General features: G+C 49.8%; 1 protein-coding gene across 4 annotated transcripts in view; it reads right to left on the reverse strand.

Moving 5' to 3' along the window:
- Positions 1 to 298: 298 nt before the first annotated feature.
- The window catches only part of KSR1 (kinase suppressor of ras 1), a 154,784-nt gene continuing 129,683 nt past the window's right edge, over positions 299 to 25,399 (reverse strand). For 3 of the 4 annotated variants that reach the window (XM_077852072.1, XM_077852069.1, XM_077852070.1), the window contains 9 exons: positions 23,586 to 23,640; positions 22,674 to 22,722; positions 21,475 to 21,854; positions 18,835 to 18,931; positions 15,947 to 16,080; positions 15,219 to 15,350; positions 13,697 to 13,832; positions 7,795 to 7,928; positions 299 to 3,286 (listed from right to left, as the gene is read on the reverse strand). In XM_077852072.1, the coding sequence (XP_077708198.1) occupies positions 3,208 to 3,286; positions 7,795 to 7,928; positions 13,697 to 13,832; positions 15,219 to 15,350; positions 15,947 to 16,080; positions 18,835 to 18,931; positions 21,475 to 21,854; positions 22,674 to 22,722; positions 23,586 to 23,640 (1,196 nt within the window). In that variant the 3' untranslated portion in view covers positions 299 to 3,207. Of the gene's footprint in view, positions 3,287 to 5,168; positions 5,250 to 7,794; positions 7,929 to 13,696; positions 13,833 to 15,218; positions 15,351 to 15,946; positions 16,081 to 18,834; positions 18,932 to 21,474; positions 21,855 to 22,673; positions 22,723 to 23,585; positions 23,641 to 25,399 lie in introns of all 4 variants that reach the window. The other variant, XM_077852071.1, reaches the window with a different exon arrangement.

The following is a 25,399-nucleotide window of genomic DNA, read 5'->3' on the forward strand; positions in this document are numbered from 1 at the left end:
CCATGCACAGGGAGCCTGACGTGGGATTCGATCCCGGGTCTCCATGATCGCGCCCTGGGCCAAAGGCAGGTGCCAAACCGCTGCGCCACCCAGGGATCCCTGCATCATGGGTTCTGATGCCATTCTGTCTCCACTCTTCTGTGCCTTCAAGGTCCATGGATAATTTCTTTCTTTGGAAGGAGCTCCTAGAGGGGGTGCAACCCCCACTGACTCCCCCACCCATTCCTGTTCCCTGTGCCATCCGAGTAGCTCCTCACACTCCTCTGGAACTGACCCAAGTAGACACAAGCCCCAGACATCATGGTACACTTTTATTCACAAACTCCAGACACCCAGGCCTGGCCTGGCACAAAAGATGTGTTCTTGCCAGTGGCAAAAAACTAATACAGCACGTTCATTAATACTAACCATTTTAATTTAAATTAATAGCATTTCTGGAAGACAAATGCAGTTGATAGAAAATATAAAAACTTTTACTGTACAAATTTTACATCACATTCAAAAAAGCAAGTGTGTGCCTGTGGCCACGGAAGACGCTGGTTTTACACACACTAATGAAATCCGGGCTAACACTGCAGCATCACACAAGCTCTCTAAACGGCTTCACATTTACATCTCCACTCGGCCCCCTAATCAACACGGAACAGCAATGCAGGCTTATAGGACACACGGCTGCCCCCTGTAGTCACAAGGAGAAATGCCACTAAGAGGGCAGAGGGGCTCCAGCACCCTGCATGGATTTGGTGACATGGAGAGGCGAACGTTGCTACACTGCCCACGACCAACAGGGAGCTTGCTAGGACTGAAGACCTTGAGTTGGACAGAGACCTAGGGACTGCACCTCTGGTGGCTAAAGGCAGCAGGGACAAGGGCCCTAGGGTTTTGGAGGGGATGCTAGGGACTGGGGACGTGCCATGAAGGACCAATGCTTGGGGTCCACTCTCAGACCCCGGTGGGGACCCCCGCTATCCCCAGAGCTCTCGCCAAGGAGGCCATCTCAGCTTCTCCATCCCCTTCACAGTTGGCCATGCAGGCTGAATTCACAGTATCTGCCGTCCTTCGTGTTTCCACAACAGACGGGAAGAGCACACAGAAGGGCAAGCATGTCTTCTCAACCTCAATTCACAGTCACTTTGAGTGGGAGAAGGGGACTACTTTTCTCTTAAATGACAGGCAGTGCAGGGGTAGGCCAAGAGCTGGGAGGCTGTCCAGGGTCCTGCAGATGAAGGGGCTGTCACCCCCAGACCTTCACCTCCGCCTCACGGTTCCTGGCAGAGGGTCAGTTCCTCTAAGGGCAGAGACTGTGGCTGCTCCTGTTGCGGAGTCCCCTGCACTTGCACAAGACACCGTTGGTGTTTGATGAAAGCTTCCTGAACTGATCTGCGGCATGATACTCATTGGGGAGGCCAAGGGATGAGGAGGTGAAAGCAGCAGTCCCACCTGGAGCTGAATCCAGCTGGTTTACAGCTCCAATCTTCCCTAAGCACCCTGACTAGGAAGGGTTAAGGAGCTCAGGTCTGGGGTGCTGATGGGCAGTGGGAGCCCAGATACCCTGCATGGCTGCACAGCTCTGCTAAGCGTGTGTCAGCCAAGGGGTGCCTGACCTGGGGACAGGAAGACAGCCCTACAACTTCTAGGTAGTGGCTTGCTTCATAGGACATTTTGGCTAGACTCCAGGGAAGGCTCTGAAGATTGGGAGCTTTGCTAAATGGGTCTAAATGAAAGGGATGAGAGGACCACATGCCCCTCCATCTTGGCTCAGGGCATGGCTCAGAGCATTCTGGGTCTGAATCCAACCACATCTCCACCCTTGTCACCTTCAGTCAGTTCTGGTTTGAGGCCTAACATGGTGAGTAACACCCACTGAAGGCTTGTTTGCCATTTGGTACTATCCCTTTGGGTGACAGCTTCTAATGAAGATAGGGAGGGTGCTCTCACATCACAGACTTCCCCTACTCACACCCCTCCTTCTGGTGCAAATGTACACACATAGGTAGGTGGCCCTGACTTAGTTCATGGGAAGGCTCAAAGACTGGTGGGCTGGGTGGGTCTAGATGAATGGCGTGGAGGGGCATAGGCCTCCTGTCTTAGCTAAGAGCTCAGAACACGGACTGCAGAAGAGTCAGGAGTGGCTATGGGCTTTCATTTCAACAGTACAGGGGGAGAATGGGCAGGCAGTTCCAGAACCTTGGCATGACTGATAGAGCTTCCAAAGAGCTAGGTCACCCCTGTGACTGGGAGGGTGGGCTCAGGGGGCCTGCTGCCTGCCACTTCTCCCTTCCCTTTGTCCTCACCAAGCAAGCTTTCATGGTATACACAGCTGCTGGGCTGGGCCTTAGGTCTGGGGTCAAAGGTCAGCCAGGACTGGGACGTGTCTAAAAAGCTGAAGCCGGGAGTGCCATCTCCTTGGTGTCTTCCTGGAAGCTGTGTGAAAGAAACCTCTCCACAGGTGAGAGGCTACCTCCACCCTGGCTACCAACCCACGAACCCCTGGATCAATCTAGATACTATTTGCATTTTATCTGTCTCTCCTTTTCCAGCAGGTATGGGCTGGATTATTGGGGTCAAAAGGGAAACAAACTCTCGGAAATTCCTGACCCTCATAATCCAGCTTGGTTCCTAGCCAGGGTTTCTTCTGACAGAAGAAAAAGGGACAGCGTCCCTTTGATAGGATAGGGCAAGAACCCAACACAGGGACATTCTCTATGGCTGGGCTTTAGGGCCAAAGCAGAGTCCAGGTCAAACCTCATGGTTCCCTTCCTCCCTGGAGAACAGCCACAATCATGATGCTTTTCTTTCTTTTTCTTTCTTTTCCTCAATGCCGACAGGGTCCTCCAGAGGGGAAGGCCACTTCCGCCATCCTGGCCAGTGGTGCCAGTGTGCCTCTGAAGAGCACTTTTTATTATTACCTACTGTAAAGCATCAAATTCACTCCCCAGAAACATATATGTAAACATTCGCTGCCTGTTGGGGCAGGTCTGGTTGTCAGTAATGTCACTTTAAGAAACAGCAGGTGCATCTCCATCTCCGGCCCGGGTGTTTTTGTGGATGAATGGTCTGAGTCGAGGACTCACACTCCTGATTTGCAGCACTTAGGGTAGACTGATGTTTTGAAGAGTGTTTTCATTTTTGTCACGGTGGTTGTTTGGATGCTTCAGAAACACATTTAAGAAAGAAAGAAATTGGCAGAAAAAACTGCACAGCTGGCTACATCTTTGGATTACTGGACTCCAGGACACCCAAGCCAAACCTTTCAAACCGGGGTACAACTTTGCTGCTGTTAATGCTGCAAAGAGGAACAAAAACATGAGTTACAGCCACGCTGGTCTTGACCGGAAGTAGGGTAATGTTAGCTCAGGAGCAGGCCAGTTTCAGAAGCTCCACAGAGGACCTGACCCCAGCAAGAAGTAAGGACGACTACAAGCCAACAGCCTTGGCAGAGCTGCTCCTGGTCATACTTGGCCAAGGGAGTTTAAGACTTGGCCGCATACCCTCCTGAGGGGACAGGGGCTTGTTCATCTTGGAGTCCTTGGCCCACGGCATGTCGTCATTGCCCATCTGAGCTACTTTCTCACTTGCAGCCAGGAAGGCTCTGCTCCAAGTGCAAAAGGAAGAAAAGAGAAACTGGACCCCAAATACTAGGGCGGGCAGGCATCAGGACCATCTGGAAAGCAAGTATAAATGCAGAGTCTCAGAGCCTGCCTCCAGAGACCTGGACTTGGTTTGGGGGGTGACCCCAGGAATCTGCACTTGGGAAGCAGCACAGTGATGGTGTGTGGCCTCTTAGCCTCACTCTTGATGAGCCTGACTTGGGGTCTGGTACTTTCTGTCTGTAAAGGGAGTGAGGGCTGGCGGCAGAAGCTTTGTTCTCATCAGTGAAATTATTTGGCGACAGGCCCCCTTCGTCTTAGGACAGCTTTCCTGAGGGCACTGCTGAGGACAGAGCCCTTTCCAGCTAGTGTTTTTCATAGCAATAGGACTCTGGTGTCCACCGCCCCCAGCCCTCCAGATGGGGCGGGCCTCAAGCAGCTCTGAAATCATCCCACTCCTTGTTGGATGAGACCTCTGCAGGTTAACAGCCAAGCAGAAAGCCCTCCCCTGTACTGCGGACACAGCCCACAGGGGGCTGATGTGCTCAGCAGGGAATTGATCCCATTGAGGTGTTAGTAGGGAGCCAGGATCACCCAAACAAACTGGTGCCGCCCTCACAGAGGAAGAGTTAGAGAATGATGTCCTGTCAGAGTAGGCAGCACTGCTGGGTGGGGTGAGGGCAGGGTCTGTTAGGGGATCCTCGTGGACAGCAGTTATTCAGGTACACACGGGCCGTGGAGAGGGGAGGGGGCCCGTTTTAAAAACAAACAAAGCAAAAGAAGTCTTGGGAGAGGTGCCTGGCGCGGCAGAGATCACATCCCCTGGGTTAGTGCCCGCACATCAGTTTGCGTTTGAGCAGAAGTCACGGTGCCAAGTGTCGATTAGGAGGAAGAAAGCCCCTGGTGCATGCAAGGCAGCCAGGCCTACAACCTACGGGAAGAAAGAGAAGAGGGGAGAAGAGAGTCAGCAACCCGAGCCCTTGGAGGAGCAGGAGGAGCGGCAGAGGCCTGGCCAGGGCGGGGGGGGGGGGGGGGGGGGGGGGGCGGGGGGGGCGGGGGGGGGCGGCGCGCTTTCCCTGCAGAGGGAAAGGGCATCCCCGCTCTATGCCAGGCTTGGCAACACAGCGAGCTCAAAAGGGACCTGGCACAAAGCACCTGTCCCAAGTTCCCCTGGGACAGCCACAGAATGTTTAGACAGAGGTTGGCCAATGGACCCATTCCCCTCAGCCCCTATCAAAACGGACCTCTTGAAAGTTCATTCATCCTGCTTACTGCATTCCCTTCTTTAAACTCTGGTCAAAGGGCACCCTGGATTTGGATCAAGGACCCAAGTTCTCTTCCACCCAGCAACAAGCCACAGCAGGTAGACGGAGGTCCTGCCGTATGCCGTGCGCCTCCACTCAGCCCGGTGAGAGCCACACAAGCCTGTGGGACCCTTGCCGGTGGCCAGTTCAGCTATGAGAACATCACTTTGGCTTTAGGGGAACAAAACAGGCAAAAATGGAAGCTGGATGCAGACACAAGACAGGAAGCAGGGTGCAAACAGGCAGGGAACAAGGGCAATCACAAAAGACACACTATTCCTCCAGAGCCGGACAGGAGTTCTTAAAGTCCAGGTGACCGTAACGCCCCTTCCCGTAGTAGCGGCTCCGCCAGCGGCTGGAGGGGCCCCGCGACCGTTTTGCCAAGTGTGGGAAGAATGCAGTCCGGTGGGTGATGGAATCAGGCACCCAGCGCAGACAGGTGGAGGAGGAGCGGCAGGAAATCATGATGGTGGGAAGTGGGGAGATGACAGCACAGGCCAGCACATCCGCCACCCCCCACCGCCGAAAATAAAACAGTAACAAGACAGATGGAAAAGAAAAGAGAAAATGAGAATTAGAGGCAGAATGTGTTAAAGTACAAATTATGAACAGGAAGCTCTGACTGAGGCTCATTCAGGTAGGCTGGCATTTTTTTCCTCCCAGCGGCTGAAACAGATGGCTTGGGTAGGGAACGCCGATTTACGGCTCTGTCTCCCACCTGTAAATGAGAAGGTGGGGCTATATGGTCTTTAGGGAATCTGAAATCATCTCCTGAATGGCCGACCTGCCTAGTGCAGCCTTCTCCTCTCTTCTGTGGATGACAAAACCAGGAACCAGGATATTAAACAAGTGCCCAAGTCCAGGGGAACCTCAGTCTCCTGGTCTCTGCCAGGACAGTTCCTGTTCAAAACCCAGTTCCAAAGACCCCTCTTTCTGGAGACACTTTCTCAAGCTTTCTGGGTGGGCAGAGAGGCCCCTGTGTGGGCTCCCACAAAGGCTGTTCTTCATCATAGCTCTTAGCATGTTATAATCATTCTCTCATCCATTCTCCAATTAGACTAGAAACTCCTGGCTGGCCGAGGCCTGGCCTTGGCCTTCGTCTCTGTGGGTGTGTAGCAGGCACTCAGCAATGGATAGGCTGAACCCACACTTCTAATCACAACATTCTGTTGTGCCCTGTTTGCCTTAGACTCTGACCCACCTTAAGAGCAAAATATGGAAACTAATGTGGCATTTTAAGAGACAGTATTCCCAACCCCAAACAGTCATTCCTCTAGGCTGTCCCTGCAGATGACCTAAATCAGTGGTTCTCCTACTGCACCCTCTGGTCACCCTCGGGTGACCTGTGCTGGGCCTCCCCTCACCCATGACTCGAAACCCAGTACAGTTTGTTTTCAAGATGGGCCAGCAAACTAAATACAAGCCAAATCCAGCCACAAACAGATTAATCACTTTAAAGTTTTAAAAGAAAAAAATCAAAAACCAAAAATACCAAGAACAGATGATAGAGATCATATGACCTACAAACCTAAAATATTTACCAACTGGCCTTTTCTAGAATGGGAGGAGTGCTGCTGCCACCACATGCCTGGGCAACAGACAGGAGATCCAAGTGCCGCTTCTCTAGGGGCTCTGTGATGTGACTGCAGGTGCCACTTGCATCATGACTGGGGGCCCCAGGAGCCACCTTGGGGATGTGGATGGGCTCCTGCCCACACAACTACCAAGAGCAGCTATATTTTATCTATTTTATATATTCGGACTTTGGGGGGAGATTGCACTTTTAGAAAGTGCCCTTTGCCTGAAAAAAGTTTAAAACTATTCATATCAGGAGTGCCTGGGTGGCTCAGTGGTTGAGTGGGCGTCACATATTGTGAAATCTTCTTTTATTTTTTTCCCTCCAAAAGCAATATGTGAAAGTTGCATGGAATTTAAGTTGGAGCATCCATAAATTAAGCTTTATTAGAGCCCCCAGCCACTCTTGGTTTACATGCTGTCTGTGACTGCTCTCACATCAAATGGCAGAGCTGAGTCCTTGCCTTGCAATACAGGCCGTCCACAGTGCTGTCACAGCTTCGCACCACTGCTGGGCACACTAGAAATCCCAGGGACAGGAGCTGTAACTTGAAATTTCCCTCCATGCCTGTAAGGCCTAATGCATTTCCCATGCCCACTCACCCCCCACCCCGCTCTGGCCCAAGCTCTACTTTTAAAAGCTGTGGATACTGAGGCCTGGAACAAATGACTTCCTCAGATTCTCACAAAGGTTTATGGCAGGGCAAAGGTCTGCTTTGGAGCGTTCAGGCAGAGAGAGTGCCAGAGGGACAGAACAAAAGGGGAATGAGACAGAATGTACAAGAGGAGTGAGGCCTGCCCAGTACCAAGGGGCACAAACAATTGTGTGATTCAACAGGACAAAGATGGACTTCCAGCATCAAAGCAGCACATAAACTCTGGCCATGTGGCCCTCTAACAGGTGGCTGATGCGGGGCTAGAAAGCTGTCTTGAGTCTGCACCCTTTTAAGTAATAGCCGCTCTGCTGGCGTTGCTGATGCTCTAGGACCCATGCTGCTCTGGCTTCCAGCTGGCCCCATGTGGCCCCTTCCAAGGCAAAATCTTCTTGTCCTGGCCCAGAGTCTGCACTGCCCTGATAATAGTGACAGGCAGCTTTTCACAGAAGAACACTAGAGATACTGGTCTCTCAAAAGGAGTTCTCTGAAATAAACAAGATCCTAGTATCACTTGGGCAAGGGGACGAGTCTAGTTACCTCCGGCTAAACTGCTCTGTGTATTCCCCAAATCAACGCTGTAGGCAGACAGATTGGACAGTGCCCTTTAAGAAACCAGATAAGGCTGTACAGGCTTGGTTGGTGAGTTTGGCCCACTGAGGGGAAACTTACTCAGCAGACTTCCAGAAGTGCCCAGGGTGGGAGAGCCTCCGGTTCAGCTTGGGCAGTTTTTCCAGCATGTCCATCAGCAGGGTGAAGCTGGGCCTCTCCTGCAGGTCGAAAGCCCAGCAGGCAGAGAGGATCTCCTGCAAGCAGAGCCAGCATTAGTGGGTGTGAGAGCTGGCTGGGAGGGAGGAGGGCACAGCTGGGGTACTCTGCACAGGGTCCCTTTGATACTCTCGAGTCCCCCTTCTCCATCTGGTGGTCCCCTGAACATTCTGCCAATATTTGGAAGATTGGTCATTTCTAGAATAGGGCTGAGAAACAACTGAATCTCAGAAGAGCTCTCATGCTTCCAGTTGAAAACAAAGTGCATGAGCTTGTCTCTCCTCTTTCCTTCTTAGACTGCCCTGGAATAACAGGAACAAGGCCGGATAAACAGGTAATAAAAAAGAGATCAGAAATTGGGTTGTAGATTTTTGGAATGGAAAGCAGAGAAATGCAAGAGCTCAGAATACATGTGGGGCGGGTGGGATGCATCAGAGGCAGAAGCCCCAGTACTATAAGAATGGAGGCTGGGAGCGACCAAAAGGGTGAAACAGTCAGCAGAACACCTGTCCTGACTGCCCCCCAGCCCAGGGGTGCCGGGGTGGCTCAGTTGGTTAAGTGTCCAATTCTTGATCTCAGCTCAGGTCTTGATCTCAGGGTCGTGAGTTAAAGCCCTACGCTGGGCATGGAGCCTACTTAGAAAAAAAGAGTAAAGCTCCTCTCACTTTGAGAGTTTGCTGCCTACTCTCTGGATCTGCACATTTCCCACACACCTCTCAGCCTTTCAATTCAGGAGAGCTCCCGCAAGAAAACAGGCCTGCACACACAACCAGGCAGAAAGTGCTCACCTACTTAGGCTCAGCAACTCAGGTTTTTGTTCCTAAGTACAACTAGACCTCATTGGGTTGCCTACCAGGTCAGGAAAACAAGAGACCAAAGAGAACACCAACCCTGGAGAAAAGTGTGTGTGTGTGTGTGTGTGTGTGTGTGTGTGTGTGTGTAGAACCTACTCTGTCCATAAAAGAAGATCAGGATGCAATAAAAAACACACTAACAAATAAGAAAGAGATTGAAATTAATAATATATCTTCTGAAACAAAATATTAGGAATACTGGCAGATAAGATCCAGGAAATTCCTCAGATTGTGCACTCAATTTTATTTATTTTTTATTTTTAAAAGTTTTTATTTATTTATTCATGAGAGACCCAGAGAGAGAGGCAGAGACATAGGCAGAAGGAGAAGCAGGCTCTCTGTAGGGAGCATGATGCGGGACATGATCCCAGGATCACGTCCTGAGCCAAAGGCAGACGCTCAACCACTGAGCCACCCAAGCGCCCCAGCACTCAATTTTCGATAGAGAATAGAAAACATTAAGGAAGGTAAAAGACACAGAACCTCACTAAGGACCAAATTCTGTCCAATGGAAGTTTCCACAAGAGAAAACAAAGGAACTATAGGGCAGAAGCCATATAATGAAGACTTAATAGGAGAGAATTTCTCAGAAACCTTTGAGGGAAACTGGAATCTTCATCTGAAAAGACCCAGAGAAGGGACCTCACTGAAAAAAGAAAATCAAACCAAGAAAAAGAACTTATTCTATAAGGTACATTTTAATGAAATTTCAAAGTAACAAGGATAGGGCAGCCTGGGTGGCTCAGCGGTTTAGCGCCGCCTTCGGCCCAGGGTATGATCCTGGAGACCCGGAATCGAGTCCCATGTCGGGCTCCCTGCATGGAGCCTGCTTTTCCCTATGCTTGTGTCTGTGCCTCGCTCTCTCTCCCTCTCTCTCTGTGTCTCTCATGAATAAATAAAATCTTTAAAATAAAAAAAATAAAAATAAAAACAAAAATAAAGTAACAAGGACAAAGAGAAGATCCTGGACATTCCCAAAGAGAATAAACCAGGGCATCTACAAAAGACTGAGAATTAAGATTAATATCAGATTTTTCAGCAATGCATTGGACACTTAGTAGACAGTAGAGCAAAAATTTCATGTTCTTAGGGAAGATTACTGTGAACCTCTTGGTGTAAAAACAAAATCAGGACTTGTGTAGGCATGTGAGGAGTCAAAAATTATCTCTTATGCATCCATTGGGAGGAAGTTCCTTTAGAATTCACTCTCTCTATTTATTTATTTATTTATTTATTTATTTATAAATTTTTATTTATTTATGATAGTCACAGAGAGAGAGAGAGAGAGGCAGAGACATAGGCAGAGGGAGAAGCAGGCTCCATGCACCGGGAGCCCGACGTGGGACTCGATCCCGGGTCTCCAGGATCGCGCCCTGGGCCAAAGGCAGGCGCTAAACTGCTGCGCCACCCAGGGATCCCCTCTCTCTCTTTTTAATATTTTATTTACTCGTTCATGAGAGACACAGAGAGAGAGAGAAAGAGAGGCAGGACACGGGCTCCATGCAGGGAGCCCAACATGGCACCCGATCCAGGGTCTCCAGGATCACGCCCTGGGCCGAAGGCGGCGCTAAACCACTGAGCCACCCGGGCTGCCTAGGATTCACTCTCATTTTGCTGGAATGTAAATAAAGAAATGGAAAGACATGAGATACAAAAAATTCTAGTATTGAACCAGGATTGAAAAGAAATGGAAGGATAACAGCACTACAGTAGGCCAAAAATTCCATTATCCAGATTATAAGAAATCAGTGGGCCCTGGAAAGAATGCAACAAATTGCATTCCATAAGCAGTATGTAGGAACTGCATGACCTCGGGAATATGGTAAAGGTGCCTGTGACTATTCTCAACAAGAAGAAAGACAGACAATTAGAAACTACAGGAAAAACCTAAAAGTGCACAAGAAAACCATGGTCCACATGTGAAGCCAACAAAATTGTGGCGAGCCTTTGAATAACTGATAGAATGGAAGAAAAGAAATGGACCCGCAAAAAAGAGAATGTAGTGAACTACTGAATCAGCAGCTAATGGCAACTACAATCTATTATAATAATGTACACATATTTATCATCCTTTCATTTTTAGCCTCAATCTATAGACACAGCATGGACAATTTAATCATGTCAACACAAAATCAATTTCAATAAAAGGATAAAGGGAAAGCTGATGGAAGTTAAACAGAGAAGGGGCAGAGGGACAGCGAATGAAGAGGTGATGGAACAAGAAGTTGGTCTTTTGGAGAGTGACCTCAGGTAAGGAACTGGTGGTTTTCATTAAGAATCATTCTGGCCTCTTGATGTCATCCTGTGCACACTAACTCAACTGTGGCTGCCTTGATGCAGAAACTTGGTGGTGAACTTACAGCAGTGTGGCTGAAGGGGCAGAGAACAGTGCCCCCCAGAGGGCACTCCCTGCTTTTGACTATGATTCAAAATCACTTTTTATTGCCATTGACCAATGTCTCATCTACCCTCCAATGGCAATGTGTTAAAAAAAAAAAAAAAAAAAAAAAAAGACCAAAAAGGAAAGCCAATTTTCATGAGCCAGAAGCTGACTGCTTGAACACTTTATCTGTCCCCATTTCCCCGCTCCCTGTCCCTAATCTATTCTTGAAAGGCTTCAAAGGACCCATAGCCTTTGTAAGCTATCCTTTCTGTAAGATATCCTTTCAGAACAGAACTCTAGCTGTGCACTAGGAGGAGCTTTACTTAAAATGAAAGATTAAAAAAATTATGATCTTAGCCTCAGCCCAGGCCAAGTAAATCTTTCTCTCTGGTAGGGGCCCTGATCCTTATATTTTTAAAAGCTCCCAGATGACTCTTTTAGCCAGCACCGAACTCTGACTCCCTTGTCCTTGTCTCTGATGGGCTCTAGACTCTGCTCCAGGCCTTCACCCTCTTGAAGACTCCACCTCTGTGCTCTAAGATTCTAAGTGTGCAGAAATACGAGATTGCTGCCAGGAAAGCAACTTACTCTTTTTTTTTGGGGGGCGGGGGGGAATAAAACAAACACATCTGTACACTCTAGTTTACACAAAGGTGTCCTTAATAACTTTGTTGTAATGGGCACAAATTGGAAATAGCCTAAATGTCCAACAACAGAGAAGTTGTTTTTTGTTGTTGTTTTAAAGATTTTACTTATTTATCCATGAGAGACATATATATATATATATATATATATATATATACACAGAGAGAGAGAGAGAGAGAGGCAGAGAGAGAGGCAGAGGGATCCCTGGGTGGCGCAGCGGTTTGGCGCCTGCCTTTGGCCCAGGGCGCGATCCTGGAGACCCGGGATCGAATCCCACATCGGGCTCCCGGTGCATGGAGCCTGCTTCTCCCTCTGCCTGTGTCTCTGCCTCTCTCTCTCTCTCTCTGTGACTATCATAAATAAATTAAAAAAAAAAAAAAAAAAAAAAAGAGAGAGGCAGAGAGAGAGGCAGAAACATAGGCAGAGGGAGAAGCAGGCTCCCCATGTGGAGCCCAATGCAGGACTCCATCCCAGGACCCTATCCCAGGACCCTGGATCAAAACCTGAGCTGAAGGCCGACTCTCAACCACTGAGCCACCCAGGTGTCCCCAGAGAAGTAGCTGGATTATGGTGTAAGCCATAGGACACAAAGGTAGACAGGTTTAAAGATAAGGTTTTGTCAATGATTTGAGATAAGCATAACAAAAGATCATGTGGGGAAAAAAATGTCATGATTAAAAAAATCAGCTATATGTTATGATCTTGATTTTGTTAAACATATATCTTCAAAAAAATTAAGGGGCATCTTGGTGGCTCAGTGGGTTAAGCGTCCAGCTTTTTTTTTTTTTTTTTTTTAAGGATTTTATTGGATCCCTGGGTGGCTCAGTGGTTTATCTCCTGCCTTTGGCCCAGGGCATGATCCTGGAGTCCCATGATTGAGTCCTGTATCAGGCTTCCTGCATGGAGCCTGCTTCTCCTTGTGCCTGTGTCTCTGTCACCCACCCTGTGTCTCTCATGAAAATCTTATTTATTTATAATATTTATTTATTTATTCCTGAGAGACACACAGAGAGAGGCAGAGACATAGGCAGAGGGAGAAGTAGGCTAGGCTCCCCACGGAGAGCCCAATATGGGACTCAATCCCGGGACCCCAGGATCATCACCTAAAGCTGAAGGCAGATCCTTAACCACTGAGCCACCCAGGCATACCAAGCATCTAGCTCTTGATTTCAGCTCAGGTCATGATATCAGGGTCATGGGATAGAGCCCTGAGTTGGGATCTGCACTGAGCATGGAGCCTGCTTGGGGTTCTCTCTTCCACTGCTGCACCTCCCTCTACTCATGCATGTATACGCGCTCTCTCCCAAATAATAAATCTTAAAAAAAAACAAAAAAACCAAAAAAAAAACAAGACAGGAAGCTGAGTAGCTGCTCAGGTGTTCTCTCAACTACTCAATAGTCAGGAGCCTCATCATTGTGTCAGGGCCAGGAAACTTATAAACTGCAATGCGAAGAAACCATCAAAGGTATCTGGAAATAGGTCAGTACTTATATTACAATCTGATATTTTGGCAAGAAATAGGCTGTGGAAACTTCGATTTGTTCTTGAACAGTTATAAAGAACATTTTGGAGAAGAGATTCGACGCCACAGTAAAACCCTGTCAGTGTTCTGTGCAGTGAGAATTTTATCACCTTTTTTCATCTAAGATACAGGGCTCTACTATCTTTTCAACTCATAACTCAATTAAAACTATGATCTTTATTTCTTTCCAGTCTTTTTTTTTTTTTTTTTAAAGCTTTTTCTAAAGAAAAATAGTTGAGTAATAAAAGACACAGCTGTTTTAGCCAGGTGCAAGGAGGCCCACCCGGCATACTTCTGCCTCCAGGGCTCATTTCTCAGGTGAGTGAATGAAGAAGGGCACACCTATCGTGTGCCCAGGCTCACCCTCTACCCTTCTTCCCGGAACACAGGTGGCTACTCACAGTGACTTCCTTCCCCAGGCTGACGGAGGCCAGGACGCGCTTCATACCCTCTCCGCTCCCAATCTGCCAGATCAAGGCCTCTGCGGCTTGGTTCTTAAATGGCCAGTCTCTTGCTTGCAGTTCATACCAAACAGTCCTGTGGGGACGGTCCATGCAGTGTGAGCTCCGGAACCACCTGGCCCAGCTCATGCCCAGGGGCTCCTATTGCCACAGTGCCAGGAACCCAGCCAGAGCATCCAGGATCCTCCTCCAGCTCTCCCCACTCACCGGGCTTCCAGAAATCCTGTGATGCCATCCTGGTGGCTCCTCCTGAGTACAAGAGGACCCCTGGCCCTACACATCTGTTGTGGTGGGAAGTCTGAGGCTGCACAGGCTCTGAACAGAGTTCCTGGTACAGGGATCCCGTCTAGAATACGGCCATACCACCCTGAACACACCTGATCTTGTCTGATCTCTGAAGTTAAGCAGGGTGGGGCCTGGTTAGTACTTGGATAGGAGAGATCCCGTCTAATCTCAGTAGGGCTAATGCCAATGTCCAAGGTTGTTTGGGGAGTAACAAATGCCAAGCCCAGTGCCTGGCGCACAGAGGTGCTCAGGAAGTAATAGTCCAAGGTCAGGAGATGAAAGCACTACCCCTAAGGGAAAGTACCCAGAGATTACACAGTGAGGCCCTCACCTAGCCTCTCCAAATTCCCTCACCTTTCTTGATTCACCTTGGCCTTCTCCATGAGCCCCTCACTGCCACTGCTGAGGGTTGGGGCCACTAGCCACGTGGGGCTACTAAACAACTGACATGTGGGGAGTAGACCTGAGGTGTGCTGTAACATATTCTATACCAGATTCTGGAAACTTTGTGGGGTCAAACGGTTCCTTCATTTTTAAATTTTGATTACATGTCAAAATAATAGTATTTTGGATCTACTGAGTTAGACACATTATTAAAACAGATTTTATGTTTTTCTTTCTTTTTTAAGATTTTATTTATTTATTCATGAGGATGCAGAGAGAAGGCAGAGACATAAGGCAGAGGGAGAAGCAGGTTCCTGCAGGAAGCCCAATGTGGGGCTCCATCCCAGAACCTCGGGATCACACCCTGAGCCGAAGGCAGACGCTCAACCGCTGAGCCACCCAGGTGGCCCTCACATTACGTTTCTATGCTACTTTTCTTTTGGTCAGCTTCGTGGGGCACTAGAGACTGGCTGGTAGGACCCTATGGTTCTCCCAGGAGGACAGTTCTGAGCTCTGGGCAGCACCTTCACGGGGTCAGGGGTGAGACTGACACCTAGAAATCACCTGACTTAGTCCTCGTGAAGCAACCTTACAGGAGGTATTGTTAATTCTCTGCATTTTAGAGCAGGGAAAAGAGAAGGTCCAGGATGTGGTCTCTTAGCCAGAGAGGCAGAGCCAGGACTCAAAGCACAACACTCCCCTCTCCCCCCTGTCCCCAATGCCAGCTGGGCCCCTTCTTTGGGTCACACTTGGCCTTAGAGCCACAGGAGGGAGGATGTCAGGGCCTCCTCACCCAAATGCATAGACATCAGCAGCTTTGGAGAACGGCAGCTGGTCCTCGTCCTTCCCAGGGGTCATCTCTCGTACGATCTCCGGGGCCAGGTAGCAGAGCCAGTCGTGCGACAGCTTCAGCTGGTTCTCACGCCTGGAGGCCAAGAAGCCAGGGCAAGGACATGAGGCCTTTTGGCCAGGGGAGGAGAGGCTGCCTAGCACACCTATGCCCCAGGGCCAGCACACCACCCATGCATGACCCAGAAAACAGTGCTTTGCAAAGGCAAGAATGTTACAGAACACTGAAACCAGGTTCTTTCAGGAAAGTGGGCCGGTAACAGGTATCAGCAGGGGGTGGATTCTCTACCCTAGGATATCTGCCTGCCTGTGGATCTTAGAACCTGGCCTGGGGCTCATCTCCAGATAACGTGCTACTCTCCCTCCTGGCGGTCCCCCAGATTCCTGGAGAGAAGCCTTTCTCCCCACTCCTGCCTTTCAAGATTTGGGGAAATAAAATTGAATGCTCTTCCTCATTGGGGACATGAACCTTGGCCCTCCGCCCAAGTCAGTGAGCAAACAGGGGACCCAGCCTCTTATGAAGGTCAGCCTGAGAATGCAGGGCTATGTATGAGGGAAGGCTGCCCTTCAGTAACAGACTGAAAGGGTGCCCAGACCTCAGTGACACCCCGAAGCCTGGCTGGCACTGCCCAGCTCCTCCCTGTTCTATCCAGACACTCAAAACCAACTTACCGGCCCTCTCGGACCACGCCCGAGATCCCAAATAGTCCGAAGTCGGTGATGACAACTTTGCCATTGTCATAGAAGACATTCTTGGATTTGAGATCTTTATGCACAATACCTTTGGCATGTAGATAGCCCATGCCCTGGAAAATAGCAAGCCTCATGTCAGGGGGCGGGGCAGGAAGATGAGGGACAATGATTCAGCCCTCACCTGGGCTGGGCAAAGAGCTGGATGCCTCATGCAAGTCCCTTCCTGTCATCTTCAAAATCCTATGCAGTAAAAGGTCTCCACTGAACAGATGAGGAAACCAAGCTTCAGGGAGGGGAAGTCACTTGCCCCAGGCCACACAGCAATTAAGCAGCATTGCTGAAGTTTTGGTTCCAGGCTAGTCCACAGCCCCATGGTCCAACAGACACCATATACTTGACTAAAGTGTGAAGTGTGGAGAGGGTGATGGGTAGGGAGTTGGGGGGCCAGGAAGTATATAAAGAGCAATGATACCACTCATACAGGAATCCAGTGATCTATAGGGTCTCTCTCCCTCAGGCTTTATACAACTGGCCTCTACCCTCAGGCTAGGTGAGGGCTCAGTTGGGGTGCAGAGAGGAATTGAAGTCAGGTGGTCCCAGTATCTGTGCTGTGGGCGAAGGAGTTCTGGACTACTACTGATGCCCAGAATCCACGTTCCATCTCAGCTCAGGTTCTAAATTCCCGTATGGCCTGGGACACTTGACTTCTGAGCCGGTTTCCTCATCTATCAAATCAAGGTTAGGGATTTCTAACCACTGCTCTATTGGGAACTGAACGCTAGCCAGGTGTATGGGATGCAAGTGCCTGACACAGGCACAATCTCTTCCAAGGTCAAGTGGTCTTCTGACGTGAAACCCAAGACTCGCATGTACCCCGATGCCCTTGGGAATGGGGGTGAGATGCTACTGCTGAAACAGCAGTCCTCACCAGCTCAGAAAGACGCACCTATAAAACCATCTCCCAACCTCTCATACTGACGGCCCTTCACACATTATGAGAGTCCTTCTGACCTTAAAGCTATCTCAGGATGAGAGGTAAAATGGTAAACAAGAAACAACATGTAGAGATAGAAAGAATGAATTGTGAGGCAGAACCAGACAGAACTCAGCTGAGGCCAGAGCTCGGTCCGAGGGGGTTTGGAGAGCACTGGAGAAGAATTTACACAAGGAAAGGGATGGGGAGGGCATGGGGTCTGCTGTACCGCTTCCCTCAGGCCTGCCAAGAATAGTCACCCTGCTGTGGAAGCAAAGAGCTCTGGGAAAGAAGGACCTGCTCCTTTCCAAAACTCCAACCTGAATACAAGATCGTTCCTAAAATATCTGCCCATTCCCCAAACCAAACCAAGGCACAATCCTTTCTCAGTGGCCAAAGACCCCACGTTGGGCTGAACAGGGACCAGCTAGCTGCAGGACTGAGGTCAAGTCGCTGAGCCCCTCTGAGCCTTATTTATGTAAGAGCTGCCACAGCCTCAAAGAGCTTCAAGAGACAAGATGTAAAGCACCCAGGTCTGGAGCACAGACTCCCCTCCCCACAATGTCATACTGTTTCCCAAGTGGCCCCCAAGTCACAAACCTAGCCAAAAGTTCAGGACCTTGTTAATGCACTTTGAACCTCAAAACACCACAGATGAGTACAAAAGGAAGTGGCTTAGAAAGTCCTAGAAGGGGGCAAGGGACAGCTTCTTGGCAGGAGGAAAACCAAACAAGACAGCAGAGAGGTGGCTTCCGGCTCTGCAGCTCTAAAGTCTCAGAAGTAACTTCTCATCTGCCCCTAGAATCTTCCGGATGGCTTGTTCATCTGACCTTAGCCAGTCAGCAACAAGACACGACTCCCCAGTGCTCTGACCATAAGGAGAAGGAAGGAGGGCAGAGGAGGAGCGAGAGGGGAAATAGGACCCAGCAAGTTTGGGGGACAGTCTGAAACAAGTGTGATACCCAGTAGGTCCCTCCAACTCCTCTGAAACAAGATATACTGCAAGTGAAGGCAGAAATGTGCTATTTCAATTTCGAGACTTTCAAAGTTTATTTAATTCATTTAATTTAGCCACATGTTAAGTGTCACGTGGAAATCCTGGTTTGCTCATAAAAGTCACTGTGATTTTTTTGGTGTTTTCCTTGTGAAAGACACACCACACACACACACACACACACACACACACACACGATGGGCAGGAGGGAGGGAGAGAAAGGAAAAGTAGGAGTGAAAGCAGAGGAGAAAGCAGGGGACAGAGAGTTGAGGGAAGCTGGTTACAGCAAGCTTTTCGACAAAAACAAGAGGAGAGGAACCCCTATCCAGCAGCAGTCTGGCTTTTATCCAAGCCTGCTTGGTGTTAAAGAAAGCAACTTAAAAAGAAACTTTTATTTTGTGTTTCATTACTTTAAAAAAAGATGAAAGAAAGAAAAAAGGCTGCCTGAAGGCCAGTCCTCATGAAACTTAGATCTGGATATTACCCAGATCTAAGCACCACCTTAATCAGCTCTAGCAAACTGTCACTGAGTGCCAGGCCCTGGGCCCAACATGCTCTCAGTGGATTTTTCTTGCGCCAATCCAATGGGGGAGGCTACGTTGGAATTCCTATGCTACGGGAGAGGAAGCCAAGGCTGAGAGAGACTGAATGACCTACCCAGAGCCACACAGCTGGTGCTACCAGGATTCGAACTCAGGCCATGTGTCTTTAAAGCCTGCTGCATTCCTCCCCAACCAATTCATCTGTCATCACAGACTGGGCATCTAGCTCCTGGCTCTAAGTGGCTGAGACACAGACGAGGGAAGGTGATGGGGTACTACCCTTGAGGAACCCCAGCTAAGAGAAGAAACGGAGCAGGGGACAGCCAGGAACCCTGGAACCAGCTGGATAACCCTTTACCTTGATGATCTCCTGAGCAATCTGTCTGGTCTTGTTGATGTCCAGAGACGTCTTGGGGTCCCTCACAAATGAGTGCAAAGTCCGCCCCTTGCAGAAGCTGTCAAGAGTGGTGAGGTCAGATTGAGGGATGGGGCCAGTGCAGCCGAACCCCAGCCCGCTGGGAGCCTCAGAGAAGTCATGGAGAGAGTTGTGCCCCCGGCCTCTGGAGGACTCTCTCTGTCCCCTGGACTGTGAGGGTCAGAATCCTTGTTCTTTTTTTTTTTTTTTTTTTAAGATTATTTATTCATGAGAGACACAAAGACATAGGCAGAGGTAGAAGCAGGCTCCCTGTAGGGAGCCTGATACAGGACTTGATCCCAGGACCCTGGGATCACAACCCGAGCCAAATGCAGATGTTCAACCACTGAGCCACCCAGGCACCCCCAGAATCCTCGTTCTTAACCAAGCCCCTGACAACCATTCTTTCTTGGGCTGGGCCTGAGTGTGCAAAATCATATACATGTCCCCCGATCCCTGCAGTTCAGGGCCCATGCACCCCAGAACAGGACACCCAGTTCACTGAGACTCCTGGCAACCCAGAGCAGCTTACCTTTGGAGGATTCAAGGCCGAAACATGTCTCCCCTCAAACTCAGGGAAGATCCTGGTCTTTTAGAGGACTATAATCAAGCAACATCTGGTACTGTCTATAATGATTCTCATGACCATTTGTACTGCTTTCTGAATATAGAGATTTTATTACAGTAAAGGCATGTGTAGGAGCGGGGTGGCTTCAAGGATGTCGGAGTGATTACCAGACAATGGGCTCGAGTTTTCAGGTCTCCCCCTGCACGGATTCCCAAAACCCAGGATGAGCAAGCACCCAGAGAGAATGTATGGCTCATTCCCCCTGTTCCCAGGAGTTCACTAAGGCAGCTCATGAAGGTGCTAGTTTTAGGAAACTTTTCCAAGGAGAGAGGATTCTTAGAGCCTCAGAGACTTTGAGAACTGGCTGAAGGGTCTGGGACATTGGCTGATGGTTCCTTGTATGTTTTCTGATCCCCTCAGCATATCCTAAAATGTGATTTTTTTTCTGGGTAATGAATGCTTTGCTATTTTTTTTATATGTATTTCCTTTAAGCAGACTCAGATTCTCACAGCCCTGGGTGGGTAAACAGAGCCGGACGGGTGAATAGACGGACAGCGCCGGGGGTGCTAGGGCCCTGGGGGCTGCTGAGCTGATATAACCTAAGGCATCATATGTTGTGCTTTGGGCTGGAATTTTGTTCCCTTGCTGTGTGACCTGCCCGAATCACAGTGCTCAGGAATTCTGGGGTGGTCCTGGTTTACATCTCTGATAAACAGGAAAAAGGGAAATGAATTTTTATTTAGTAAATACAGTTTATTTGAGGGGGGACGAAGGTTCTTTCAAAGCACAAGGTCTGGCTATGGGGAATGTCATCAGAATATTAAAGAGAGGACTCTTGGCTGATAGGATTAAAGTGATTTCTAGTTGCTTTTTGAAACCTCCCTGTATATTCCAAACTACCTTCAGTAACCTCTAATTACTGTTCCTGACTGTAAAAGTAAACACCAAACAACAATTTTTTGAATGCCAAGGGCAGCCTCACAGCCCTGGTACTGAGGGAATGGACTGTCATACACCAAAGTTGGGGGGCAGGGGGGACTGGTGAGCACTTTCTGGAGTAGAAAGGGACAATGTACCTCAGAGCACATTCATATACTCTCCCCTAGCACTTGCACTCACAGAAGTCCACCAACATGTTCACTATAGCAAAGTGCCCAGCAAAAGAGGACTGACTAAATAAACAAACTTGGGCAACCAGTGATCAGCCAGAGGGAGAACATGTCGTTAGCTTGAAATCAGCTGTGGTGACAGTATTTACACCACAGGCTCGGCTTTCCTCCCCACCACCTAGGAACCGAGCACACCACTGGGTTCCACTTCGTGCCAGGAATGCTGGGTAAGCATGAAAGATTGCGGTTGGCCCCAGACCTGCACTCAAGTTGGAGAACACTGCACTCAAGTTGGAGTGATCCAGTAGAACCTGTTCTATTTTTACAAAGGAATAGTTTAAAAAACATAAGTAGGGGTGCCTGGGTGGCTCAGTCGCTTAAATGTCTGCCTTCAGTTCAAGTCATGACCCCAGGGTCCTGGGATCGAGTCCCAAGGGCTCCCTGTTCAGCGAGGAGTCTGTTTCTCCCTCTCCCACTCCCCCTGCTTATGCTCTCTGTCAAATAAATAAATTAATAAATTAAATAAATAAATAAATAAATAAATAAATAAATAAATAAATAAAATCTTAAAAAAAAAACAAAAAAAAAAAAACCACGAGTATCAACAAACTTCTCAAAGTAACAGAAGGCACACTAAGGATCTGTTCACAGTTTCCACCTTTGGGGGAGAAGCACCCAGTTGGGATGGGAGGAGGCTGGTTTTTACTCTGTGCCTTTTTAGAACATAGGATTTTCTTTAACCTTAGGCACCATTTTATTTTTTCATGTCAATGGGGCTATAATGGGAAGCTATTTTGGTTTCTTTCTTTGTACCTCTCCCCATTCAGGCCTCCCAGTTCCCCAGAGCGTCCCCACAGATAACAGGGCACCTGGGGCAATGGCGGGATGGGCAGGGGCTTGGTTACCTGGTGATGATGGCCAGGTGGGGCGGGTTCATGCAAGCCCCCATGAAGAGCACCACGTTCTCGTGTCGCGTTTGCCGATAGTTCATCACCTCCTTCTTGAACAGCTTCAGGTGGTCCTGGTTGTGACCGTCCATCTCCAGCAGGCGGATGGCCACCTCGCCATGCCAGCGGCCACGGTGCACCCGACCCCAGCGGCCCTGCCCAATGGGCTCACCCAGCTCCACCTGCTCGAAGGGGATGTCCCACTCCTGCAGGTACACGCTGGTCTGGCTGGCCTTGCGAGAGATGGGGCCCCGCCAGGGCCGGCGGGAGCTCGGCAAGTCATCCACCTCGTCCTCGTCGTCCTCTGCCTCTGACTTGCCAGCCTCTGGCTCCTCAGCCTGGAAGGAGGGGGAGGGAATGGGGGGCTGGGCAGCAGATCTGGGCTCGGCCGACGCGCTCTCCCCAGAGCCCCAAGAGAGAGGCATGGGATCAGGAGACCCAGGTACTGGTTGTAGCTCTTGCTCTGACCTGCTGTGGGCAGGTCACTTACCACCACAGGACCTCAACGTCCTCATCCACACAATATGGTGGGTGGCCCAGGTGGGCCCAAGGCCCTTCTTCCCAAGAATGCTCCAAGATTTACTCATTACTGATATCTAACTCCCAGCAAAGAGCATTAACATCCCCTGGCACAGATGAATTTAACCCCATTTATCCTTTCTGGGCATTCTTTTGTTTAAACAGTTTCTGATGCTCCTCTCAGCAGGAATAAGTCAGTCAGCGAACATTCTAAGGCATGTTGCATTGATGGAAGCCAGGCTTGGCTGATGCTTTAGTTCAAGGGTTTAAGACAGTGGTTCTTGGGCCTAACTATAATCAGGATCACTGGGGGGCTTTGACATCACACAGATGCCTGGCCCCCACCCTAGACTGACTAGGAGTCTCCCACACTGGGCACCAGGCCTCTGGGCTAGGGGTGGGAACCAGGAGAATCGAGCGCTTACTTCAGCTTAAAAGATAAAAACAAAACAAAACAAAACAAAAAAAGCCTGCTTCATTGTACTCCTCATTCTTCCCTGCTGTGCACCTGCCTCAGTGGGCCCCTGAGATGGCCCTTGCTGGCCCGGCACCCCTGTGCTCCCCACACCTTTGTGTATGCTGAGACAACGTGGAGAGAAGGAAGGCAGGGTCCCTGGCTGCGTGTCCCCCTCACTCACCTCCACTTCGTGATCCTCCAGCACATCTGTTTTTGGCTGGTGGTCGAGCCTAAAGGTAAAATAGTTGGTCAGGGAGATGCTGAGGGCAGTCCACCCTGCTCTCACATCTGGACTCCCATGTGAGGTCAGAGAGAGGGCTACCAGGCCCGCATCCAGACTGTGACCTACCTGGTCATGGGAAAGGCAGTCTGGATGCTGTAGAAACAGACAGGAGGCCCAAGACCAAACCCCATTTCCCTTCTTTGGCCTTGGCCTTCTTCAGACTAACCCGAGGGTGGTGGGGAAGACGGGTCATCAGGGACCACAAGGCCCCTTTCAAATCTGATGCCCAGTGCTTGGGCTCTGAGCGTGCGTGCGCGTGTATACATACACACACACACACACACACACACACACACACACACACACACGGGGTTTGAAATTTGAAATTCTACCTGAGAACCGACTTCACGTAATTTCTTAACATCTCTGTGCGGGCTTTCTCCTCTGTATGTTACGGATGACACCTATTTAGACACCTGCCTTCACCAGGCTGAGGCCCGTGTGAGGAAATGGGAGCCAAGGGCTGGGCAGAGCCGGGCTCCCTGAAGGAGTTCCGCAAACAGGAGCCATTTTTAGTAGTTGTCTCTAACTCCAAGTGGCCTTCGCTCACCTCTCCTGCATCACAAAACTGCTCCAGGGTTACATATATCCCTATCCAATGCCAGCTGCACTCACAGGAGGCAAATAAAACCCTCTGGCCGAGTTCACAGATGCAGGGAGTGAATTGCCCAAGGGGTATCTTGCCTGGCTGGCCCAGGCATACGGCAGCATCTGGAGCTGAGGGGGGACGGTGGTCAGACACTTATAGGTGGGGTGGGAGGTGGTCCAGGGTGTGGGTCTAGAAAGAGACCATGGCATAGGGATGCCTACCGGGTGCTGTCCGCCGCATCAGGGGATGGCACTGCCTGTGGAAATGCCGAAATGTCTGGAGGAAACAAAAATCAAACACAAGGCCTGAGACTCCCCTCCCCCTCCCCCTCCCCCAAAGGGCAAGGTGCTTACAAACCCAGCCCACACAGTGGAGTGGCTCCTCCTCGAGCGGCCAGCCCCTCGCAGGGCTGAGTACATGTTCGCTAGGCCACTGCCACTCCTAAAATGGGACACAGAAGTGACCTCTACTGTACTTGGTTTGGCCCACACGGCTCAGTGCTGGGAAGGGACTCCAGGTGAGAGAGAAGGTTGAGATTCTCCAGTGAACCCCGTTCCCCTGTAGCCAAACTGTCCACTAGGAGCAGGTGGTAAAAGCAGACTGGATTATTATTTACTGGACATGGGGGGGTCAAGGCCCCCCTTGTCTGCTCAGAGGCAGCAGGTGGATGCAATAGCCCTGGAGAACAGTGAGCTGCCTTGGCCCAGGCCAGCAGAGGTCCAGAGGCAGGGCTCGCAGATGGCTCAGTAGTGACACCTGGTGTCTGGCTCAGCTGCTGGCCATTTCTGGTGGGAGCCAGAGACCCCACCCCCTTGGCTTTCCAGGTGTTTAAGTCGTTGGTGAAGCAGCTCTCTGGGGAGACGAAGAAATGCACAGTCTATACTTCCTAGGGCCCAAAGATTGGGCAGGGGCTGACCCTGAGCCTAGGAGTTTCCCACTTTTAGCACTGAAAGTCTCACATCTGGGGAACACCAAACAGATGGGTCACCCCAGTGTGGAACCAAAACCTTCCAGGGCTCCTTCTGCTGCCTGCTTCCTTCTGGTCCCTCTCTCTGGTTCCCCTGAGGCTGGCAGCCCCAGGCCTGGCTGGGCCCCTCACTCCCTCCTCTTTGGTCAACAAAAGAAAAGAGACTATAGGTGGCAGTGGCTCAAGCTATTAGCAGCCTCTCCCTGCCTTCTAGGACAAAGAGCTGCCCAACTCAGCTACCAACACCCTCTCAAGTTCTAAGGCTTTATCCAAGGCTACCCCCTAAAGATCATCTATGCGACCTCACAGACTTGGAGAATCTGAGAGAGGCCGTGGGACTCTTTATCAGGGAAGTGCACACATGCAACATTTCTGGGGGATCCTGGGCCCTTGAAGACTCTGCCAAGGCCTCCCCCAGATACCATTACATGGTGTCTGCAGACTACCAGGGGCAGCCTGACCTTTCTACCTCTCCGATACAGCTCAAATATTCCCACAGAAGATAGACGCATGCATAGGGGGTGGCACTGGGGAGAAACAGCACCCCAAGTGAGAGGGAATAGTGTCTCTGAGGCCTCCTATGTTTCCTTAAACATTAAGAGTGTCTTTTGCATTCTGCTCCAAAATGTGTCCATGTTTATTTTAACAGAAATACGTTCCTTCTCCTCCCTCCTTGACATACGTTCAGAGCAAGATGGACCCTTCGGGAAGGAGAGCGACATTCTTCCAATGCTTTTGAGTACTCCTCTGTACTCTGTCCTATAGCTGGTAACCAGAGAGGCTCTTAGAGGCGAACTGTGACAAAAAAGGGTGTGAAACCACTAAGGCAGCTCAGAGAGGCTCCTCAGGACCAGCCCCAGGCCCCTGACACCTGCCAGCCTGTTCACACCTGGCCAAAGCCATACAAATAGTCCTGTAAGAACTTACAAATGCTCCAGATCACTCCCCTAATGGAGCTGGGCTGGGGAACAGAAAATGCTGAGCTAACTAAAATAGCATTTCAGGACAGGTCTGTTTAACCCAGGAGAAAAATAATTAGCCACAGTCTTTGTCTAAACACACAGCGAC

Source organism: Canis aureus, chromosome 16 (assembly GCF_053574225.1).
Source record: "Canis aureus isolate CA01 chromosome 16, VMU_Caureus_v.1.0, whole genome shotgun sequence".
In the NCBI taxonomy this organism is placed as follows: Eukaryota; Metazoa; Chordata; class Mammalia; order Carnivora; family Canidae; genus Canis; species Canis aureus.